At 38.3% G+C, this 24,286-nt stretch overlaps 1 protein-coding gene across 3 annotated transcripts in view; it reads right to left on the bottom strand.

Moving 5' to 3' along the window:
* MAST2 (microtubule associated serine/threonine kinase 2) overlaps positions 1 to 24,286 on the bottom strand; it is a 138,134-nt gene that overhangs the window by 53,325 nt on the left and 60,523 nt on the right. The window contains exons 1-2 of one of the 3 annotated variants that reach the window (XM_037500981.2): positions 17,183 to 17,356; positions 14,124 to 14,318 (exon numbers count right to left, since the gene is read on the bottom strand). The exons of 1 other annotated variant lie outside the window; for it this stretch is intronic. In XM_037500981.2, coding sequence (XP_037356878.1) covers positions 14,124 to 14,318; positions 17,183 to 17,232 — 245 coding nt within the window. In that variant the 5' untranslated portion in view covers positions 17,233 to 17,356. Of the gene's footprint in view, positions 1 to 14,123; positions 14,319 to 17,182; positions 17,357 to 24,286 lie in introns of those variants that run through there. One more of the 3 variants, XM_037500979.2, reaches the window with a different exon arrangement.

Here is a 24,286-nt window from a genome sequence, read left to right as displayed (position 1 = left end):
TCTGCCCAAATCTTTCCAAAGGTTGCTAATTTCACACAGACATAATTGTCCTTCTACCTAGAATATCCTTTCCCCAAGTATACAACAGCAAAAATTTCTTACCTCCTTCAAGACTTTATCCAAATGTCACCTTTCCTACATACTATTTCTATATCCTAGCAACAATCTTAAAACAAAATTAAGAAAAATATTCCAGGGCCTCCCTGGTGGCCGCAAGGGGTTAAGCACCACACTATGAAGCAATCTGCAGCCTCTGCAGCATGAGTTCGATCCCTGGCCAGCCAAGAGCAACCCACATGGCGAAGCAGACCTCTCCTGTCTCACCCGCTGCTCCCCTCAGCAGTGTATTTCAGTCAGCCTGCCTGATCTGTTCCCCGCTCTGTCTCTGGTGAATCCTCTCATCCCCCGCATCTCTGGCCTGTACCCCAGCTCTTGTATACATAAATAAATCTTTAAAAGAAAAAAAAAAGAAAAATATTACACTCACAATAGTAATAGAAATAACAAAGTACTAAGGAATACATTTAACAAAATAAGACTTGAACACCAAAAACCACAAAACAGTGCTAAAGAGGAGCTAAGTAGAGACATCCCATGTTCATGTATTTGAAAACTCAAAATTATCAAGGTAACAATTATCCCCCCAAATGATCTCGAAATTCAAAGCAGTGCTTATCAATGCTTATCAAATAAGCTTTTCTGCAGAAATTAACAAGCTGATCCTCAAATTTATGTGGAAATGCAAAGCAACCGCAACAAACAAAATAATTTTGAAAGCAGAACAAAGCTGAAGGAATTATGCCATCTAATTTCAAAACTTACTACAAAGTTACATTAATCAATACAATGTGGAATTAGCACAAGTTAAGGCATACAAATTAGTGATTTATTTCTGTACTCTCATTTCTGTACCATTAACATATATGGTAAATGTATTTGAACAAAGGTATCAATATTATGGGGAAAGGATAGTCTTTCTAACAAATTACATCAGTACAAATGGATAGCCACATTTAAAAAAAAGTAACCTTTGACCTTTATCTCATACTTTACACAAAAATTAACTTAGATGGATCATAAAGTGCTTTTAGCACTTTAAATTACCTAAAGTGCTAAAAGCAAAAACTTCTACAAGAAAATAGAAGAGAAAATCTTTCTACGTGTAGGTTAGACAATAGTTCTTAGATATGATACCAAAAGCATGATCCATAAAAGAAAAAATTTTAAACTTTGGCACTTCAAAAGACTGCAACCTAAAAAATGGAAATATATACACCAAGAGAAAATATTTGCAAATCATGTATCTGATAAAGGACTTGTATCTAAAATGTACAAACACGTCAAAACTCAGTAATAAGACAAACGAAGTATTTAATGCACAAAATATCTGAATAAACCGTTCACAGAAAAACATAAAAATAGTTAGTAATCTGACATTCCAGTTATTACTTATTAGGGAAATACAAACTAAAACCACAATAAGCTATGACTACGCATTCAATAGAATGGCTATAATCAAAACAGTCCCAAACTGGAAACAATCTGAATGTCTATTAACCTGTGAATGAACTAACAAAAGGTGGTCTATCTATATAATGGAAAGGAAAGAATTACTGGTGTGTGCTCAATATGGATAAACCTCAAAACATTAAGCTTAATGAAAGAAGCCAGAAGCACAAAACTACAAAGCATATGATTCTATTTATATGAAATGTTCAGAAAAGGCAAATTTATACTGTAATCAATGGTTACCAAAGGGTGGGAGGCATAAGATTAACTGCAAATGGGCAAAAGGTAACTTTTGGGCCATGAAGATGTTCTACATTTAGATTATGGTGATGGTAACACAATTCAAAGACATAAGAAATAAACACTGAATAACACCATTGGGGAATTTTATAGTATTAAGAAAATTATTTCAAGGAAATTATGTAGATGCCTGAGACTGCATCTGATGTACTTAGTGGACTTGTGAATTCCCCCTCCTCTCCTTCCTTCCTGAATACTTAAGTCTAGAAGCCATTAGGTAATCATGGTGGTCAAATGGTTGGAGGTTGGGGGAAAGGTGCTTCCCAAGGAACGTCAGAGACTGACAGGGATAAGAGGTTGCCCGCTTGAAGAGAACAGTGATAACAATTCTCTTCGCATAGGGTGTTGGAGAGCCAACAATGTGAGGAGGGCATACACAGAGGTAAATTATTACAAAGGGAGATTGGTTACATTGAGAAAGAAATGATAAGTAAATATATTGAGGGTAACAGGAATCCGATATCTCACTGTCAAAAAAAGGGTGTTACAAATTAGAAATGGAAAAAAGAAGAATTAGTAGTAGAAGTATCAATGTAAGCTTATGGTTTTCATATAGAGAGACCAGAAAATATATGTATGTGTTGCATACATTTTCTGGGAGCAATGAACCCAAATATCAGCAGCCTTCCCTATCTTGACTTTTAAATAGCATTTTTGGGCCTCCCTGGTGGCGCAAGGGGTTAAGCACCACACCATGAAGCAATCGCAGCCTCTGCAGCACGAGTTCGATCCCCAGCCAGCCAGGTTGCAACCCACATAGCACAGTAGACCTCTCCTGGCTCACCTGCTGCTCCCCTCAGCAGTGTATTTCAGTCAGTCTGCCTGTTCTGTTCCCCACTCTGTCTCTGGTGAATCCTCTCACCCTCCTGCACATCTGGCCTGTATCCTGGTTCTTGTATAAATAAATAAATCTTTAAAAAAAAAAAAAAGACAGAAGTCAGCATGAAGTGATTCTTCGGGACCAAATATGATATAATTTGGACATCTATTGGAGGACGCCCCACGTAGTGAGCAGTAGGGCCTTGACCCGAGTCCTGAAGGCATGTGAAAACACATGAGTCTTGGAAGAAAACCTCTGAGTGACAGGACTTGGTTGTTGAGAGCCTGGAAAGTGACCTGCGTGGTGTCAGGCTTCTACATCTCCACAGTCGGAGAATAACAAAATGGAGAGACCCTGTGCAGTGAGCAGAAGGGCCTTGACCCGAGTCTCTAAGGCATGTGAAAATACATGCGTCTTGGAGGAAAACCTCTGGGTGACAGGACTTGGTGTTGAGAGCCTGGAAGTGACCTGTGTATATCTCCACAGTTTGAGAATAACAAAAATAATGAGCAAACTTCCCAGGCTCTGGCTAGGGGGGGATAAGATTATGTGCGTGAGAACTAACCACCTGGTACCCTACTGTCTGAAGTAAATAGATAATAGTAAGAAAATAGACTAATCACTCATACATGTTATCATTATATGGTATGCTTTGATGTTACACCTGCTGCAATTAAAATAGTATATAATGAGCACTAAGAAAATAAAGATTTGCTGCATGCTAGACATGACAGTCCCCCATGTCTGATTTCCCTCACCATCGTGTCCCAGGTCTCGGACTCACTAGAAGTCCACAGACATCAAAATATATGATGTTAGGGCCTCCCCGGTGGCACAGCGGTTGAGCGCTGGGTTGCAAAGCTGCCTGCAGCCTCTGCAGCGCGGGTTCGATCCCCAGCTGCTCCCCTGCCACCGGAGGGGTCGCACATGTCACATAGACCTCTCCTGCCGCCCGCTGCTCCCCTCAGCAGTGTACTTCAGTCCTTCTGCCTGCTCTGCTGCCCGCTCTGGCTCTGGTGAATTCTTTCACCCTCCCGCGCTTCTGACTGTACCCAGTGCTTGTATAAATAAATAAATAAATCTTTAAAAAAATATGATGTTAATTTAATAGCTTATAACCCACCAAATAAGAACCCATTGAGTTCCTGCTGATGTAATGAAGTGAAAAAGCAAAGGAGTGGAGTAAACTCTCCTAACAATGCTAAAACAATTGATGAGTACAGAAAGAATGATGTAATTAGAAATGGTGATAGTTACATAGTATCAAGAACCATTCTTCAAAACACTAATTAGAAAGAAAAGAGCAACTTTACAGCAGAGAAACCTCGCAGACGCCACCTTAATCAAGTAATCAAGGTTAATTTCAAAGTAATGAGACAAAATAGATGCCTGTATCACATCAGGTGCATGGAGGGGAATACATCATCCTGCCAAAAGATGCTGCTACTGCCAAAGATGCTGAAGGGAATCCAAAAAAATGCTACTTTGGCCAAGGGATTAAACAGAGGGAAACTGAGAGTCAACAGATGCAGTAAGAGTTCTCTGCCTTATTATCTGCCTAAAACCAGGCAAATTTCCTTGAAGGGAAGGTGTTCCTGTATACCACAGAGAGAAGAGCAATGATACATCTGCATAGACAGACCTTACTGAAATAGCCCTTATCTTCCACTACCCTCCCCAATATTTCCTAGTTATTTCCCCACAATTTATCATCCCTTAAAGTCCAAACTCCCTTTCCTTTGTTAAAAAGGTATATAAGCTTCTACGTCTAACCACTTCTTTAAGTCCCTTTTTTTTCCTGTGAACGTCTATGCATGTAAATATTAATTTTAAAATGCATGCTTTTACTCTTGTTAATCTGCCTTTAGTTAGTTTAATTCACAGGCCCCCCAAGTACTACACTTAAGAGGATAAAGGAAAAGCTTTTCTTCCGTGACAAAGCATAGTCTGAAACTAATTCTGAGGAATTATCAGGACATTTTGTCAAACATTTGGCCTGTGATCTTCAAAATTGTCATAAGTTTATGGGAAAATATGATGGAACTGAGCCTCCCTGGTGGCGCAAAGGGTTAAGACACAACCTATGAAGCTTGCCTTCAGCCACTGCAGCATGAGTTCAATCCCCAGCCAGGGAGCTACCCACATGGTGCAGCAGACCTCTCCTGACTCGCCCGCTGCTCTCCTCAGCAGTGTACTTCAGTTGATCTGCCTGTTCTGTTTCCCACTCTGTTTCTGGTGAATCCTCTCACCCCTCCACAACTCTGGTCTGTACCCCAGCTCTTGTATGCATAAAAAAAAAAATCTTTAGGGCCTCCCCGGTGGCGCAGCGGTTGAGCGCTGGGCTGCAAAGCTGCCTGCAGCCTCTGCAGCGCTGGTTCGATCCCCGGCCACCGGGTAAGGGTCCCACATGGCGCTCAGACCTCTCATGCCGCCCGCTGCTCCCCTCAGCAGTGTACTTCGTCAGTCTGCCTGCTCTGCTCTCCGCTCTGACTCTGGTGAATTCTCTCACCCTCCCGCGCTTCTGACTGTACCCAGTGCTTGTATAAATAAATAAATAAATCTTTAAAAAAAAAAAATCTTTAAAAAAAATGGAGTCTTAGAATTTATACTTTAAAAAAAGAAAAGAAAAAATATGGAACTGATCCAAATAAAATTAAAAAAAAGTAAAATTGTAACACATGATCCCGAAACAGATCCTTTTGTTATAAAAGACATTATTGGCATATCTGGTGAAATAGGAATTAAACTTATGAATTAGATGATATTTATCAATGTTAATTTCCTGGTTTTGATGGCAGCATTATAGTTAGGAAAATGTCTCTGCAGGAAGTATACATCAAAGTATTCTGGGGTTATGTCATGTTAGGAACTGATTCCCAAACAGGTTTGGTAAATACTTTCTATGTAAAGGGCCAGAAAATAAATATTTTAGGTTTTATAGGCCATAGGTGGTCTCTGTAGCACACACCTTTAAAAATATAAAACCCATCCTTAGCTTGTGATTGTACAAACACTAGCTGCAGATTGCACCTGTACTGACCCCAGGTGTTTTTTTTAAGGGGGGGGTAAGAGTTGAGGGGGTCTTTGAACCATTCTTACAATTTTTACTTATTTATTTATATTTTTTGAAAAATATTTATTTATTTATACAAGCACTGGGTACAGTAAGAAGCGCGGGAGGGTGAGAGAATTCACCAGAGCCAGAGCAGGGAACAGAACAGGCAGACTGACGAAGAAATACACTGCTAAGGGGAGCAGCGGGCACGGCAGGAGAGGTCTGTCGCGTCATGTGGGACCCTCGCTGGTGGCCGGGGATCAAACCGGCGGTGCAGAGGCTGCAGGCAGCTTCGCAGCCCAGCGCTCTACCGCTGCGCCACCTGGGGAGGCCCATTCTTACAATTTTTAAATAAAATATTTCACTAAAATCCAGAGCAATCACTTGCAAGTTTCTGGGGATGGCTGAAATAGAGGTAAATTTATCTAAAAGCTAAACATTTATTAGATAAAAAGCATTCTCTTTCTACCACATGCTAGTGACTTTCCTAATGGGAATTTGGGCCTGTTCTACTAAGAGAGAGGGATGGATTGAAGTATGGATAGGTGGTTAGATGGATGGAGGGAGGGATGGATGGATCTATCTCAGTTTCCTAAGACAGAAAACTAATTCTTTCCATATAAGCTTGGGAATAAAGTATTCATCTTTATGAAACATTTTAGTCTGACTTTTAGTTAGCCATTCTGAGGTATCACTCCTCAGATATTAGAGTGGCAAAAATTCAAAAGTTTGACAATACATTCTGTTGGTAAGGCTGTGAACAAATACAAATTCTCTTATACCACAGGGGGAAATATAAAAATAGTATAATCACTATGGAGGGAAACTGGACAATACTGAATAAAACCACATATGCATTTATTCTTTGACTTTGCAACCCCAATTCTAGGAATTTGTCCTGAAGATACAACATCAAAATTAAATAATCTATGCCAAGAACTATCATTGAAAATTATTTGTGGCTCTGAATCTTACTCTAGTATGCGAGTGCCTTAACAGAACAACTCTCCAGCCCCAAATCTATCCTACCTACAAAGATCAGGAAAGGGACTGAGCCTAGTCCCTTAGATAATTAAGATAAGCACTGACTATTCCTCCTGAGGAATCCAGGAATCCAGGGCATGAGGTGCTACAAGAGGCCCCTCTAAAGAAAGGTTATCAAATAAGATTTTGTGTGTGTGGCGGTGGTGGTGGTAGTCTAAATTGTTGGGTTCCTGCATCTGGATCAATTCTCACTTTTCAGAGCACCCATATAACACAAGTCTAGATAACAAGGTGTCCCAGAATGACTACTAGGAGCCAAAAGATGTCAAGGTTTTTCTTGGAGGAAACCCAAAGGACACCTATTCTTTGCCATAAAAGCCTACAGAAAATCTCTCAGAAGTAACACGGGAAGACTAGAGGGCTGAATTAGTACCGGCTGCAAATTCCAGTAGTGAACTTGTTGCTGAACATATTCAAACAAAGGTGGAAGCATTTTTTGCTAAATACTGTAAGAAGAGTCTGTTTTTCACAAGATACTGGTATGCAGTAAGTTAGAGGCAAAACTTTTCCAATATAAATACCACTCTAATAAGGATTTCTTGATACAAACCCTCCCAATTTAGGTCTGACAAAGTCTATGGCTATTCAAAACTGATTCAAAATCTAACCCATCTTATGGCCAGAAAGTTACCAACATCAATTTCTATCCCCAGAATGCCTAACGTTGTGCCAGTGAATTGCCAGAGATACAACTGCCTCCTACTCTTCTGGGACAACAGTTAAAACACAGACCATATCTCAGACTCCTTTAAACAAAGTTATGCCAATAATGCAATACCATGTCTGAGTGCCAATTAATATGTTGGGATCATATTCTTAGCAGACATACCAGTTGACTAAAGGTTAGATGTTAATTCAACCCAAATGACAATATTTATAATGTTCTTAATTCTAATCAAAACTATCAGACAATAGATTGCTTTTTGACACAGGGCTTCTGAAACCCTTGCATATTCCTAAGTGATGAAAGCATTAAGAACATCTTTTGTTTATGAATTATCTTTTGGCCTACTACTCGTGACTGACATCTGAAATAGGGTTGGAGCAGTTTTGTTGGACTGCGTCTTCAACCTGTGGGAGCTGATGCTATCTCCAGGCAGAGACTGTTAGAATTGAGTTAAACTAAAATATGACCAGTTAGTATCAGAGAACTGCTTGGGGTAAAAGGGGTTTGGGGGCAGGAGGGAGGGAGGAAAGAAGGTCTATACATTTGGGGGCCGGAAGTGTTTAGAAGTAAAGTGCTCTCTCTAAGTAGTAAAGGAGACACACGGCAGGAAGAACTAGATTTTTCCCTATGCAAAAGGAGGAAAACTCAGTTTTTCTAACATAATATCCATCTAAGATACTTAACAGTTGACATCAAGGTCTGTCTATAATAGACCCAGCCCTCTTTGTCAAGAAACAAACAGAAAGGAGTGCAGAGTTAGAGTAGACATTTTAAAACTGTCACTTGATTATCTTCTAATTACTATGAGAGAGTCATCTGTTTTCTAGATCTTTGGGGCAATGCAGTCAAAAGCCACAAGAGCTATATTAGTTTGCTGGAGCTGCCGTTAACAATGACTGACAGGCCACAGTTCTGGAAAGTAGGAGTCTGCAAGTTTGGACTCTTCTGAGGCTTTACTCCCTAGCTTATAAATGGCTGTTTTCTCCCTCCAAGTCTGTGTCCTAAACTCCTCTTCTTACAAGAATACCAGTCATACTGGATTAGGGCTGGTATTTAATGAATTCATTTAATCTTAATTACCTCTGTAAAGATCCTATCTCCAAATACAGTCACATTCTAGGTACTAGAGATTATTAGAACAGCAACACACATGAACTTAAGTAAGACACAATTTAGTCCACAACAATAGTTATACTTCGTGGGGATAAAACACCCTACTGTGGCCATTGCAAGGTAGCAATGTGTGGATCCTAGTTCCCTCTCTCCTGGGTTCTCTATTTTCAAATACATGTCAAATCCATGACCAGTAGCTCTCAATTTTTAGATTTTCACTTACTGAGAGTTTATTGGAATCATATTTCTCTTCTTTTGAATTGTACCTACTCAACTGCTTGATAACAATAATGTTCAACAGGCATGTGAACACTGTAAGGGCTGGAGAATTTAGGTTCATCACTGTATTCACTAAGCACTGATTCTTACTAGACTCTGAATGTGAATAGAGAAAACAAAACTAAATTATCAGACAGCAATGAATACAGTTAGAAGATGAAATGCAACGACAAAAGCCTAAAAGAAAAAGATGTTTAAAAGAAGGTAATAAAGGGCCTCCCCAGTGGCGCAGCGGGTTGAGTGCTGCGCTGCGAAGCTATCTGCAGCCTCCGCAGTGCCGGTTTGATTCCCAGCCTGCCAGGGAGATTCCCACATTCTCTCCTATCCCAGACCTCTCCTATCTCGCCTGCTGCTCCCCCTCAGCAGTGCCTTCGGTCCGTCTGCCTGTTCTGCTCCCCACTCTGTCTGTGGTAAATCCTCTCACCCTCCCGCGATTCTGGCCTGTACCCCAGCTCTTGTATAAATAAAAACAAATCTTTAAAAAAAAAAAAAAAAAAGGTACTACAGATAATGCCCTAGAAGTGACGACAGACTATGAAATACCAATTTCTTCTTCCAGTACTAGAGAATTTTTAAAGAATGGTATGAATATGTCATTGTGGGAAAAGAAAAGACCTGAGGCTGCAAAATTATTTAGGTTCAGAACACAATATATCAAGGAAGTATCTTAGATGAAGCATTAGAACTGTATAGTTAAGATGAAACTCTGAAGCCAGACTGCCCCGTTCTGCCACTCACAAACTGTGTTATCCTGAGTAACTTATTTAATCCCTATGCCTTGTTTTCTTCATCAGCAAAATGAGCATAATAATACCTACCTCATAACATTGGTGTGAGGATTGAATGATTTACAAATTTTTAATGCTTGGAAAGGTACATGAAAACTTTTAAATCCTCAGTTTAACTCAGTAAACACTCAGCAAATGGTATCTATTTTTATTCTTTTGTTGTTTCATTTCTCAACTTTTCTTTATTTAGCAAGATAAACCAATTAAAATAAGGATTGTAATACCAGAAGAGAAGGGGTGAGAAATGGGGAATATGGAGGGGAAGGGGCCCAGTCCAATGATCTATGGTGGATTAAGGGTGGTGTTATGGTAACAACCATCTGAAGAATTGTGAACCTATACCTTAAATCATATACATGTTGTAAATCAATTTTAGCTCAACTAAAAAAATGATATATTTCTGTTCTACTCTATTAAGTTTATCCACTATGTAAATAGGCCAACCAACAATCACAATGAGCAATTTTCATTTCTTTTTATTTTTTTTATTTCCCACTCCAATTTTCACTTCTGATGATACTCAAAATAATTAGGGTTTCTCAGACACACAGACCAGTGGAATTGAATAGAAAGCCCAGAAATAAAGCCACACATATATGAACAACTAATCTTTGACAAAGGAGCAAAGAATATGCAATGGAACAAGGACAGTTTGCTCAATAAATGGTGCTGGGAAAACTGTACCACCACATGCAAAAGAATGAAATTAGATCATGACCTCACACCATGTACAAAACCAACTCAAAATGGATAAAAGAACTGAACATAAGCCCTGAAACCATAAAATATATAGAAGAAAACATAGGTAAAACACTACAGGACATACATCTCAGTGACATCTCTAAGGACTCATCCCCAAAAGCAAAGAAAGTGAAGGAAAAGATAAGTAGCTGGGATTACATCAAATTAAAAAGCTCCTGTGCAGCAAAAGAGCATTAACCAAAACAAAGAGACACCCTACTGATTGGGAGAAAATTTTTGCATGCCATACTACTGATAAGGGATTGATCACAAAGATATACAAAGAACTCACAGGACTCAACAAAAAAAAGTAAACCATCCAGTCTAAAAATGGGCAGAAGAACTTAAAAGACACTTCTCCAAAGAGGAAATGCAAATGGCCAACAGACACAGGAAAAAATGTTCAACATCCCTCATAATCAGGAAAATGCAAATCAAAACCACATGAGATACCACCTTACACCAGTAAGAATGGCACATACTAAAAAAACTAGCAAAAACAAATGTTGGCGAGGAAGTAGTGAAAAAGAAACTCTCCTACACTGCTGGTGGAAATGCAAACTGGTCCACCCACTATGGAAAGCTCAGTCTACTAAAAATGGGACTACCATATGACCCAGCAATTCCACTCCTAGAATCTACCCAAAGGAAACAAAAACATTAAATCAAAAGGATACCTGCACCCCTATGTTTATTGCAGCACTGTTTATAATAGGTAAGACTTGGAAACAACCCAAATGCCCAAAAATAGATGACTGGATCAAGAAGATTTAGTATATATACACGATGGAATACTATTCAGCAATCAAAAAAGATAAACTCATGCCATTCACAGCAACATGGATGGAGCTAGAAATAAGTCAGAAGGAAAAAGAAAAATATAGGATGGTTTCACTTATAGGAGGAATATAGGGGAACCAAATAAGGGATCAGCAGAAAAAATAACAATAAAAAAATACAACAGAACAAAACAAAAATAAACAGACAACTATAAATCAGAGACATTCTGCAGGGGAGGAGGAGGGAGAAAGATCAAAACGAGGGCGGGAAGAGCACAAGGGACATTGTGATGGTGCACGGGTGAACTGGTGGTGGAAATTCTATGGGAACTACACCTGAGAAAAGAAATGAACAATGATGTAAAATATATATAAATAAATTATTTTTAAAAATTAGAGTTTTTGGTTTCTGTCATGATGAGGAATCAGAGACCAGGTTTAAGTGCCTTAAAAACTGAAAAGGAAAAAAATGAAACGTGAAACATCAGGTATTGAGACATTGCATAAAAGAGAACAAAGTAAGCTCTAAAATTGCCCCAAACTAAGTCCTAAGATTCTCCCAGCTAACAATTTGTAGAACATTTCTAAGAAGCAACACAGAAAGAGGGTATTCAAAAAGAACCCAGCAGTCTGAGTTGAGAGACAGAACTGGGAACTTGGAGAGGGGCTAAGGTGGTTGGAATATAAAAGTCAGAGCACAAAAGAGAGAACTTGGCATTTTTCAGCTGAGTTCTGATCAACTCATGTTGGTGAGGAAACCATCCAAGAAAATAAACAGGTGTTATGGCTCACAGAGGGCCAGGAATAGATCATGCTCCCTCTAGTCTGAGTGGAAAAAACTCATAATGCAAGGGGATAGAGTAGAGTACTCAGAAAGTACTGTCTCAGTGTTAAGGATAAATTAGTCATAAATGCTGCCCTGGACCCACCTAGAAAAGATTAGAATAATCCTCAAGAGAATCAAGCTATTTCCAAATAATTTAACTGCATCCCAGAATTCAAGAACATTTTAAAAAATACAAACAATAAGGTACAATTATCTTGCCATATCTCTGAACTGATATATCACATGGGAGAGATACCAAAGAAGAATGGAATGAAACTAAGGTAGTGACGAGAAAGGGGGGCATGAAATTTAATGCTACAAGCCCCAAATTGCAAGGCATTGCTTTGGGTTGTATTGTCCTAAGATCACAGGTGTATCATACATCAAGCCATGTACCAAGATGGAACACACCTTATGGTATAAATGTCCCCAACTTCCAGTTTTTCTTAGTCTTTTACACCAAAGTCTAGAACCTACAGGAAGAAACAGTCTCTAACACTGTTTTAAATTGTCTAGGAAATTTGAGCTCTCTCATCAAACTGTCATTTAAATTTATTTGAAGTTTCAACTTAAATCTTTCAGTTTCCGGGTTACTTTTTTTCCCCCACAAACAAAAAGCTTAACAAATACCTATTGATCTCATATTTGCCTTCTTGAATTTTTTTTCAATTATGCTAAGGATACTTCTTTCTAGGATTCCCTTCCCGAAGAAGCTGCTCTTTTCAGTCTCTCCTTTGCTAGTCCCTCATCTCCCCAATCTCATAAAATCACATTGCTCCAGGGTTCAATATCCTGTGACAGTTCTTTTTCTATCAAGTCAATCACTGGATGATCTCATAAATCTAATAAATTTATTTCACTTACACACTCACAATACCTACTTATGTATCTTTTGTGCAGAACTCACATATCTCTGACTACTTAATTAGCTCTTTCAGTTTCCCAGTCTCATTTCATAACTGCAATTTTCTAGCTATTCATCCCAAATCTTCAGTCATCCTTAATTCATCTTTCTCTCAAACTCTGCATCTAATCTATCAACAAATCCTATCAATTCTACCACCAAAATACATACCCAAATCTAACCACTCTCACCATCTGCATCACCATGGGTTCAAACCATCATTGTCTCTTATCTAGATTATACCAGCAGACTTCTAACTCTATCTAGGGTGATCCTTTTGATCAATGTCAGATGATGATATTCTTCTGCTTTAAACCTACCAATTTCATAATAAAATTCAAGAATATTTAAAGAGATGCTCACTACAAAAACAAAAGTCCTTATAAGCGCTTACTATATGAAGAATATTTCTAGGAAGGTTCCACTTTCTCTGGCTTCCTACTACATCTAAGATCTCCTTTCCCACTTCCTACTTTCTAACTTACTCTACTCTGAACTCTGCTGCACAAAGAATATACAAAGCAAGCTCTTTGGCACTTACTGTTGCTCTTTCTGAAACACTTTGCCTTCAGATATCTCTATTCTGGCTCCATGACTTACTTCAAGACTTTGTTCATATATCATTGAGGACCTCCCTGACCACCTTTTACAAGAAATGTCAAACTCCAGGTCTCACATTCCCTAGTCCCCTTATGCTATATTCTCAGTGTCTATTATGTCCACCTGTATATATTTACTCACTAATTTGTTTACAGTCTCCCTCCACTAGAATCAAAGCTGAATTTTGGGATTGTACCTCCTATGTTCACTCTTTTTTTCTTCATACCTAAAAGAGAGCCCTGCACATAGCACACACTTAAATAATGTTGAATATATGAAAGGAAAGGTAGAAAGAAACAGGGAGCAGGTTGTTTTCAGTCTGAATTTCAACCCATGGAAATAAATCATAACTAGTTTTAGAATCAAACTTTCCTGTTGCATAAAATGTGGGATTTGGATTAGTTCAACCTTTAAAGAGCTCTAGCATTCTGCAATGCTATGCTTCTCCTGTACAGTGGTCACAGGACTGTCTAACAGTCAGGAATGGCACAGAAATTAAGTACCAATATGCTACCCTACTTTCTCTTGAAATTTTGAATGTAACAGAAATCTGTGAAATTTCTTTTACACTTCTCTGTGATTGGGCCATTACTTTTACTTAGTTTCTTCCCATTATTAAAGAAAAAGATTTGGGTTTTACCTATTAGGCCAGAATCAACTGCCAAGGTCCACATTCACATTATAGCAGTTTTCCTTACCTCCACTGCAGTGGGCGGCTGGAACAGGGACTGCCAGGACTGCTATGGGCTTGTGGGTTCAGGAAAAAGGCAAGAGAAGAAGTAGCCAGAGCACAGTCAGCACTAAATGGGACTTTAGTGAGGGATAGGGCTGGAGCTGATGTGGGAGAAAACATGTGTTGGTTTGCTTCAGATCCTCGGCAAAGAGTAGAGATTCTGACAAGGTACCACAGTAGGAAAAAACAAAACAAAACAAAGTCAGTGATAATTTCTCAACCGAAAAGAAGTATTTTCAAAGTGGGTTAGTTTAGGCAAGAGAATCAAGAAAAAAAAAAAAACTGTCAAAAATCATTCTCAAGTATCTATTGACACAGACTATCTACACTAAAATAATTTATAGAACACCAAAAGGCTAAGTTATGGGTTTTCAAAGTACTTACAATTGGCTTCTAGAAAACTATTGCAAATTTACCACAACTGATCAATTAGCAAGCAATTAATATTTTGTGTTCAATGACAGAAACTACTAGAGAATGTATCTGTCCATAACAGTAAACTATTCTCAATAGTTTTTAAATTGTTAGAGCATATCAACAATAATGCCAACTTATTCAGCTATTTTGCCTGATGAAGATATCATATAATGTTACTTAATTCTACAGCAAATTTTGCTTCTACTTAAATTTTAGTTTTCTAGATTACTTCCCCCCAAAAAACAAACAATCTAACAATTTGATGTGTTAAGTTCCAATGAACATTTCATTAAGTAAAAAAATCACTAGATTGAAAACAGGTGGATGGCAAATATAGATTTCTACTTTACTGATAACTGATAGAAGTCACAGATGGTAAAAAAACAATTGATAAATTCATAGTATTCAATTTTCTTTAGTAGCAGCATAGTTTTCTATACAAATACCATGCTTAATTATAGTATTTTATTTCTAAGATGAAAAAAATTAAGTATCTTATAAGCACCTGATCTGTTTTAAAGTGTTATTTTATTACTAGCTGTTTGAATATGCACATAATGTTATTGTTATTACTAGCTGTTTGAATATGCATATAATGACATTCTACTTTAATTACATATAGTCCAAAGAAATCTTTACCTTTCCACTTACTTTTCCTCTAACCTGGCTTTAGCATACTCACAGATAAATACATAATATGAGGATACGTGGCAACAGGATAGGAAAATACAAGGAAGAAAATTACTTAAAATTACAGGCATGCCCAAATTTCCACAAACTCAACATAAGTGAAATTATAAGAAGTAAAAATATTAGTTTGGGATTAACTTTTCTAAAGATTTATTTAAAATACAAGCTCCCTAGCATATATAAGTTTGAGCTAACTAGAACATACTATAAAACACTTAAACTGATTAATAATGCTTATACAAACTGTTTAAGTCTTCACACTTATGACATAAAATGAGATTTAGCCATTTTGATTATAAAAATCTATGAAAATTAAATTTCATTCTCTTTTTGCTCCTACTTACCACTCTGCAAAATGGTTACACACTGGGACTAAACTCTTATATGGTATATGGTTTTTTGAAAAAGGAAAGATGATTATGAAGTCTCCAGGGAAATTTGATTATGAAGTCTCCAGGGAAATTTTCCTAAAGTAAACTCTAAGACACTAAAACAGATACAATGATCACCAATATTTGTGCACCAACATCTGGAGAACTTGGACTTACGTTTTCTTAAACTACAAATTTAACATTAAAAATTACAATTTTGCTAACCAATCATCTTTTTTTGTAATACTAAATCACTGAATTTTATTTTTTTTTAATTTTAACATTTATCATTTTTTAGACAATATTTGCTTCCCCCTACCAATCATCTTTAAATGATATTCCAGTTAATGAAGCTTCTTTTATGTGGTGTTTATTTTTTTAATTTAATAATTAAATTTAATAATTATTTAATTACTCCTAGCATAGAAATAAACCTTTTATTTAGTATGACAATCCTCCTAGTTATATACATCACATAAATCTGATTTTCCAAGTGTGGTAGAATCATTAGTCAATAAGTATCCACTGACTTTAAAGGGCAACAAGTCAAAGGAAGCCCATTAAAGTCTATCAATCTGGTACACCTACACCATGCTGTCTCCAGATAAGCACTAATTTTCATGGGAAGAAAATCTGATGTGCACTTCCCTCCTGTGAGCTATGCAAAAGCAATTCAAGACAGATCACTAAGGTGGGAGGGATTCTAGGACACTTCTTTCCCTGGCTTCCTAATTGTTGATCAATTCATTCAGCACTCTTTCATTAAATAACCTGCAAGTAGTTCTCACCCTTTAAATGGAAAGCCTTCTTCCATTCCGCAGCTTTAAAATCCTCACCTAAGCAATTTTTTTATTGGTCAAAAAATAAATAAAATTCAGGTCAAAACTTTAAAAGACTCAGGCTTTAAGAAAAATACCGAATGGTCTCACTCATAGCAGGAATCTAGAAAACTTAAATAAGGGACCAGGAAAATGAATATAAGAAAGTGAAAATCAAAATCAACAAAAAACTATGAACCAGAGACACTTTTTGGGGGGTGGGGGGCGGGAGGGGAAGGATTGGGGTCAGAATGGGGCGTTTGCAATTGTATGGGGGAATATAAAAATAAAATTTAATAAAAAAAATAAAAATAAAAAAAAATAAAAGACTCAGGCTTTGATGTGCAAGGGACAGTACAGCATCAAAGGAGAAGATAAACTTCTTTGCCATTTATTTTCCATACTCATAGAGTGGAGCTTGTATATGCAGTTTTGACACTAACTTAAAGTACAAATTTGCTTTCAAGGCAAGAAAAAAATATTCTTCATTGTTAATCCAGTCCCCCAAGTACCTACGACATCTAACTCAGTTTTCAAAATTAGCAGTCCTTTATGCCCCTGCCAGGGAATACTGTTTTGACCTTGAATTTATGAAGCCAGCTCAGTGCTCTTCCTGACAGGAATGTCTAAAGCAGAGTCTTTATCTAAGCAAATGAAAGTGAGTTAGTTGGCATTAGTTCTTTTCCTCATATCTGCCAGTTTCCACTCAGACACCCCAGCCTCCTTACTGAATCCGCAGACATGGTGCTCCCAGTCTTTCTCTCCTTCGTTTCATCATTTTTCTGGCTACTCAAGCTTTTGCCCTCTCACACTGGAGTCTTGGCAGAAAATTCTTTCACAGAAGGGGTATGCAGTCTATAAACTAATGGAAACTTACAAAGTCTTCCAAACTTAAGAGAAAAATTAAAGCACTTTTCTTCAAAAATAAGATATTCATACTTCCCTTCCCCCATACCCCCCTCCCCACAAAAAAGATCTGAGAGTCTAGGAAGCAGCAGTGAGGAGTCCCAGATCCCAAATGAATCAGCTGTCGTCTGAGCTGCCTGACATCATTCACACTTAGCCTGCAATAAATCAGAGCCCCAGAGAGCACCTTGTTCCTTCTCAGAGACAAGCACCAAACTCCCTCCCCCACAAATCAGTTGCTTTCAACCCTGAGGCCTGGCAGCAGTAAAGACTCTGGCAGAAAGTGTACATACCAACTTGGAAACTCACACTGTGACAGAAATACTAATTCAGGAGGTGTGGGCCAGGCTAGAACAGCTGTTGTAGTGGGCAGGGGGTTGAAAGAAAGCTTCTGAAGGATCCCATGTTGGCAATTTAATGAACTAAGACTTTGTGGGCATTGGCATTTCACTGGTGGAAGATGATAGTCTTAAGGTTAGCGCTCACAGCACAGTCATAATACAAATTTTTAATTTTACCAACTTAATACTGTCCCCGTTATTTAGAAAAATTTCAGCACCATTTTTAATTCAATCTCTATTATTCTCTAATCACTTGAATAACCTTGTAGTGAGAAAAGTCTTAAGAAAATTTAATAAACCCAGAAACTATTTAGCTTCATTTCATCCAGTAACTATTAATCAAATCATTTATATGGCAGATGTTACATAAGACATTATTACAGTAAGCAAATGAAGGTGTGTTCATTGGTATTAGTTAAAAATTAATATTTGTAAAACAGAAAAATGCCTAACAGAAAGACAGTACTATAAAAGTGTTACCTATTATTATAGGTCTTGCCCTCCAGGGGCAAGCTCCCAATCTAAAGGAAGAGATAGACCCAAATACGTAAAAAAGCATCTCATAAAAACAGTCTGGGCAGAAGAAAGCCAAGTGACCAAATAACTGCAGTCAAACACTGACAGCTACTGTAGTCAAAGAGGAAGCAAACACTTTGATTCTCTGCATGCACCTATGGGTTCCTCTCATTGATCTAGATGACAAAGTTATTTGCCAAGCTGGTTATCTAGGGTAATATTTAAATGATTAATTCAGGGCCTCCCCGGTGGCGCAGCGGTTGAGCGCTGGGTTGCGAAGCTGCCCGCGGCCTCTGCAGCACCAGTTCCATCCCCGGCTGCTCCCCGGCCACCGGAGGAGGGTCCCACATGGCGCGCAGACCTCTCCTGCCGCCCGCTGCTCCCCTCAGCAGTGTACCTCGGTCCTTCTGCCTGCTCTGCTCCCCGCTCTGGCTCTGGTGAATTCTCTCACCCTCCCGCGCTTCTGACTGTACCCAGTGCATGTATAAACAAAACAAACAAACAAACCAGCAAACAAATAAATAAAGCATGCCTCTAAAAAAAAAAAAAGAAAAAAAATCTAAAAAAAAAAAATAAATGATTAATTCATACTCCAACCAATACTATGTCAACTATAGGTCACAACTCTTTACTAAGTCATGAAATTAAATTCAGAAGTCAAGACCAACATTTTCATAAACAGAAACAGAATAAAACACAATGGATAAGAATTGTTTTGTGAGGGGGCTCCCTGGTGGCCTAGGGATTAAGTCTCAGCACTATAACAGCTACTTTTCTGGTCAAGGAGCTCACCCAAAAATGGCACAGCAGACTTCTCCTGTCTCACCCCGCTGCTCCCCTTAGCAGTGTATTTCAGTAAATCTACCCGTTCTACTCCCCACTCTGTCTCTGGTGAATTCTCTCACCCCCCCCCATACTTATGGACTATGCCCCAGTTCTCCTATGCAGAAATGAAAAAGTTTTGTGTAATTTCTGTGTTTTGTGACATCATGAATTACATAAAAACACTCAAGTGCAATGTGAAATATTATTAAGAGTCATAGTCTTAATAACATAAAATACCACTGTTTTAATTTTCCAAGCAAACTCACCCTACCTAGTATTCAAGGGATACTCACTTTTTTCCTCTCCACTTAAGCCCAATCACTTGACTCACACAGGTCCTATTTCAGAATTCTCTGTTCTATACAAGGCCTAATGAAAATTGAAATACCATCTCAGCAATCTAGCACTTATCAACAAGTACTGAGTCCCACTCTGACAAAGTCTCTTCGTGATAATGATGTCAGAGTCAGTGATGAAAGTCCCCATTCTCAAAACTAGGAGAGCACCTGCAGTCTATTTCTATCCCAAGCTAAGACTGTGAAGTTAAATCTAGGCTCTAGGTTTCTAAGGGATAAAGGCTGTATAATTCCACTCATCCAAAGTATCTGGAATAGGCATATGCATAGAAAAATAAAGTAGAACAGAGATTACCAAGGATTGGGAGGAGAAAACAAACCTGACCTTTTTTTTTTTTTTAAAGATTATTTATTTATTTATACATACATACATACATACATACATACATACATACATACAGCACTGGGTACAGTCAGAAGTGCAGGAGGGTGAGAGAATTCACCAGAGCCAGAGCGGGGAGCAGAGCAGGCAGAGGGACAGAAGTACACTGCTGAGGGGAGCAGCAGGCGGCAGGAGAGGTCTGCTGCAGAGGCTACAGGCAGCTTCGCAACCCAGCGCTCAACCGCTGCGCCACCAGGGAGGCCCACAAACCTGAACTTTTAAAAGGCGTTTTCCTAGCTAATATATGATGGATGGTTGGACTGGGGGTTAGCAATGCTAGACAAAGACCAGTTTTACAAAGTCATAGCAGTAGCAGAAGCAAGACATTACAATCGCTTGGATTATACACAGACAAAAAGTACATGATAGCAAAAAATAAGAGGAAACTAAGAGACAACTGAGGGGTATAAGAGTTTTGGGGGGCCTCCCTGGTGGTGCAGGGGGTTGAGACGCAGCCTACAAGGCTGTCCGCAGCCACTGCACCACAAGTTCAATCCCAGCCCACCAGGGAGCAGCCCACATGGCGCCAGAGACCTCTCCTGGCTCCCCTGCTGCTCCCTTCGCGCGAGTGTACTTCATTCAGTCAGTCCATCTGTTCTGCTCCCTACTCTCTCTGGTGAGTCCTCTCAATCCCCGCATCTCTGCTCTGTGCCCTAGTTCCTGTATACATGAATGAATAAATCTTTTTTTTTTTTTTAACGTTTTGGGTGTGAGGAATAGGAAGACAAGAATATTTAAGTTTTCTCTCTTGAGGAAGTGGTACCATTTAGCAAACTAAAGAATGAGGAATAGGTTTTGAGACAATAATGATTTCAGTTTTACGAATGCTAAAGTTAAGATGTCACTGAGATATCCAAGCAGATTATAGGGAACCAATAGTTGTAAGGTCTAGTGATGTAAATGTGGGGATGATTAGCAAAAATTATTCTCAACATAACTAACAAAAATGGCCTTTCAAGGATTTTCAGTTTTTCAAGACCTGTGTCCACATATTATGGCTCACTGACAAATCATTTCTCATTTAAAACAAAAGTGTTGTTGTAAGGAAATTAGTGCTGACCATTGCTCCATCCCTGCCAACCTCGGTCAATCCCTGCCTTCCCACTGGATAGGAAAATGTTATGAATTACGCTAATGGTGTTGATTGCAAACACTGTAAAATACACTAAAAGCCACTGAATTGCATACCCTTAAATAGTGACTAATTACATGGTATGTGAATTATATATCAACAAAATAAACCACCTTCTCCCCCTAAAAACTGACATATCATTTGCTTGAAACTACCTACTGACTTTCTATCTCATTCAGCATGAAATGAAAAGTCCTTCCTGTGATTTACATACTATTAATACATAATTCAATCCCAGTCTCATATTCTTCTATACCCTACCACTATATCCACTACCCTAACCCCAACACCAGTGGCTACTCACCAACAGTCACTTTGGCCTCCTAGCTGACCTCCAATATACTAAGCATGTTTCTACCTAGGACCTTGGCACATATATACTCTAGCTGGAATGCTCCTGACATACACACATATATATTTATCAATAGGACTCATTCCAGACTCCTGTTCTTCACTCAAAAGTCACCTTAATGAAGAAATTCCTAACAACCCAATTCAAAATTTCAACCCCTGCCCCACAAAAACTCTCTTATCAAGTTTTATTTTTCTTCATATCACTGTATACTATATGACTTACCGTGCATGTTTCTGTTTATTCTTCTCAAACAAAATGAAAGTTTCATGAGTATAGCAACTTTATCGACTTAACTACTACTGCACCTCTGTTATTTAGAAAAGATTCTGCATATATTAGGAACTAAATAAATCCAGCATGATAAATGCATGGATGGGTTAATTTGAAAAAAGGAACAAATAAACAGAGACAAAATGACAAACATGGGGGCCTCCTTGGTGGCTCAAGGGGTTAAGCATCAGCACTATGAAGCTATCCACAGCTACTGCAGCATGAGTTCGATCCCCGGCCAGGGAGGTGACCCACATGGCGCAGAAGACCTCTCCTATCTCACCTGCTGCTCCCCTCAAAAGTGTATATCAGGGTCTCCCAGGTGGCGCAGTGGTTGAGCACTGGGTTGCAAAGCTGCCCCCAGCCTCTGCAGCACTGGTTCCATCCTCAGCTGCTCCCCGGCCACCGGAGCAGGGTCCCACATGGTGCGCAGACTTCTCCTGCTGCCCACAGCTCCCCTCAGCAGTGTACTTGGGTCCTTCTGCCTGCTCTGCCCCCCCCCCCTCTGGCTCTCTGGCTCTGGTGAATTCTCTCACTCTCCAGTGCTTCTGACTGTACCCAGTGCTTGTATAAATAAATAAATAAATCTTTAAGAAAAAAAAAAAAAGTGTGTATCAGCTGATCTGCCTGTTCTGCTCCCCACTCTGTCTCTGGTGAATCCTCTCATCGCCCCGCACCTCTGGCCTGTCCCCCAGTTCTTATATTCATAAATACATAAATAAATCTTTAAAAAAAGGCAAACAGTAACTTGTTTTATTAAAAAAAAATCTACTAAATAATAACGTCAACATTCAAACCCAGGTCTGCCTGACTCTCAAGCCCAACCTGATTATTTCTATGCTACTTTCCCTAACCAATTTGAGCACACTGGGGAATTATATATTAGGTGGAAGAGTATGCATTTTATATACTACCAAGATATCACATACATACAGAAATCCATTTTTTAATTCCTGTCCATTTTAATGCAACTATAATCTATGGAAAAGCCTACAAAATCACCACACTTCATTTATTTTTTATCACTCAGCTATTTTCAAAAGTATAGTAGTTAATGGGACCTGAATCTCAAAAGACAAAAGCACCAATAAACTGCAAACTCCTAATTTCTCCATGCCCATTTAAGTATATCAGAGAGACTATGCCAAAGGAAATGACCTTTATACCTGAAATGGCATACACTGGGATCTAATCTTGCAAGAATCATTCTGGGATAGAAGCAAATAGGGATATAATACAACACTTATCTCCTTTCAACCAAGACGCAGGGGACAAATAACTTCTTAGATTTTTAAGATTAGGCTACAAGGGCTAGAAACAATAGGGCAAACAGTAAGTCACTCATTTTATTAACATCAGTTTAATACAAACATTCAAACATCTTAGGTCTGTGGTTCCAACCTTTCTGGCTTCTTTACTGCAAATGCTTTGCCTCTCACTTCACACTCCCTACAAAGACTTGCCTACTTCTATGCAGAAGAGGTAACTCAGAGCTTTGACTATTTAGAGAGATGACTAATACAAAGATCAGGTAAGCCAAACCCTTCATTTTACAAATGAGAAAATTCAGGTGCAGAAATAATGGTTCTCATTAAACTACGTGTAACTTGTTAGTGGCAAAGTCTCCATTAGTATTCATGTTTCCTGGCTTCCTCTCAGAACTTTTTCTACTTCTCTAATAGTAAAGATTTAAAAAAAAAAAAACCTCTACTGAGGAACTTCTTAAGTATAAGTGCTCCAAATACAGGGATGTGTCTAATTGAATCTTAAAGCTCAGAACTTAGATCAAGTACAAACATACTTAGTGATCAATTGTTTTACGTGTGAGCTACTTTCTTTTAAAAAGAATGGAAAGTCTATTTCTGATGCTAATCCATTAAATATTTTTAAGGCAGAATAGGCCTAACTTTAGACATCCGTTAAATAGTCAAAAAATTCCTCTAGTTTAAAACAACAATAATGCTCCCCACTTCACCACCTTCTTCTTAGCAAACTCCATTCATTGAAGTCACATATTCCTGGAAGAAAAAACCTGCCTCAAGTCTTAATTAGTTTCACCTAATTTATGCAGAAAATTTCCAAAAAGAAGATATCAAAAGAAAAAAATGCCATATGGTAGGATAGTTATCAGGTACAAATACTTGTTAAACATAACTTTGAAAAACCACTCCCGAAAGAATTAAAGACACTAAAAAAAAAAAAAAAAGAAAAGAAAAACCACTCCCTTTCAGTATGTATACCTACTCAGTATACAACTCTACTAAGAGTTCTGATAGCACCCTTGCCCACTTTTATGAAACTTGGGATGCGTGCAAAGCCAGAACTGAGATCCGCTGCTAGAATTGAATTTAAAGAAAGACTGTGGCTCTGATATAACAGAATGCATCCAAGTTTAATCAACTGTTTATGAAAATTGTAAAACTAATACACCTTAGGAAAAAACTGTAAGAAATGAAGCACTGTCTCATATGTTGAATGATCCTTCTAATAACAAGAAAAAAGGAAAGCAAGTACATAGTGATCTTCATTAAGGCTACCAACACTGAAGGAGTGAAGTGATTTGTCTAGGTTTATAAAACTAATAGATACAGCCAAGATTAAATCCCTACAAGTTTTCTGACTTGTAATTTGAGTCTCTATATATCACATTACAATAAGCTTTCAAAAAACGGGCTAAAGGGGCATTACAAAAATCTCAGAGGACAACATATTACTAGAGAACTTTTACAAAACAAAATTCCAGGGCCTC

This window comes from Talpa occidentalis, unplaced genomic scaffold (assembly GCF_014898055.3).
Source record: "Talpa occidentalis isolate TD23 unplaced genomic scaffold, MPIMG_talOcc4v2.1 talOcc4.9, whole genome shotgun sequence".
NCBI lineage: Eukaryota > Metazoa > Chordata > Mammalia > Eulipotyphla > Talpidae > Talpa > Talpa occidentalis.
Note: the sequence above shows the minus strand (reverse complement) of the source record. Positions and strands in the feature narration are given on the sequence as shown.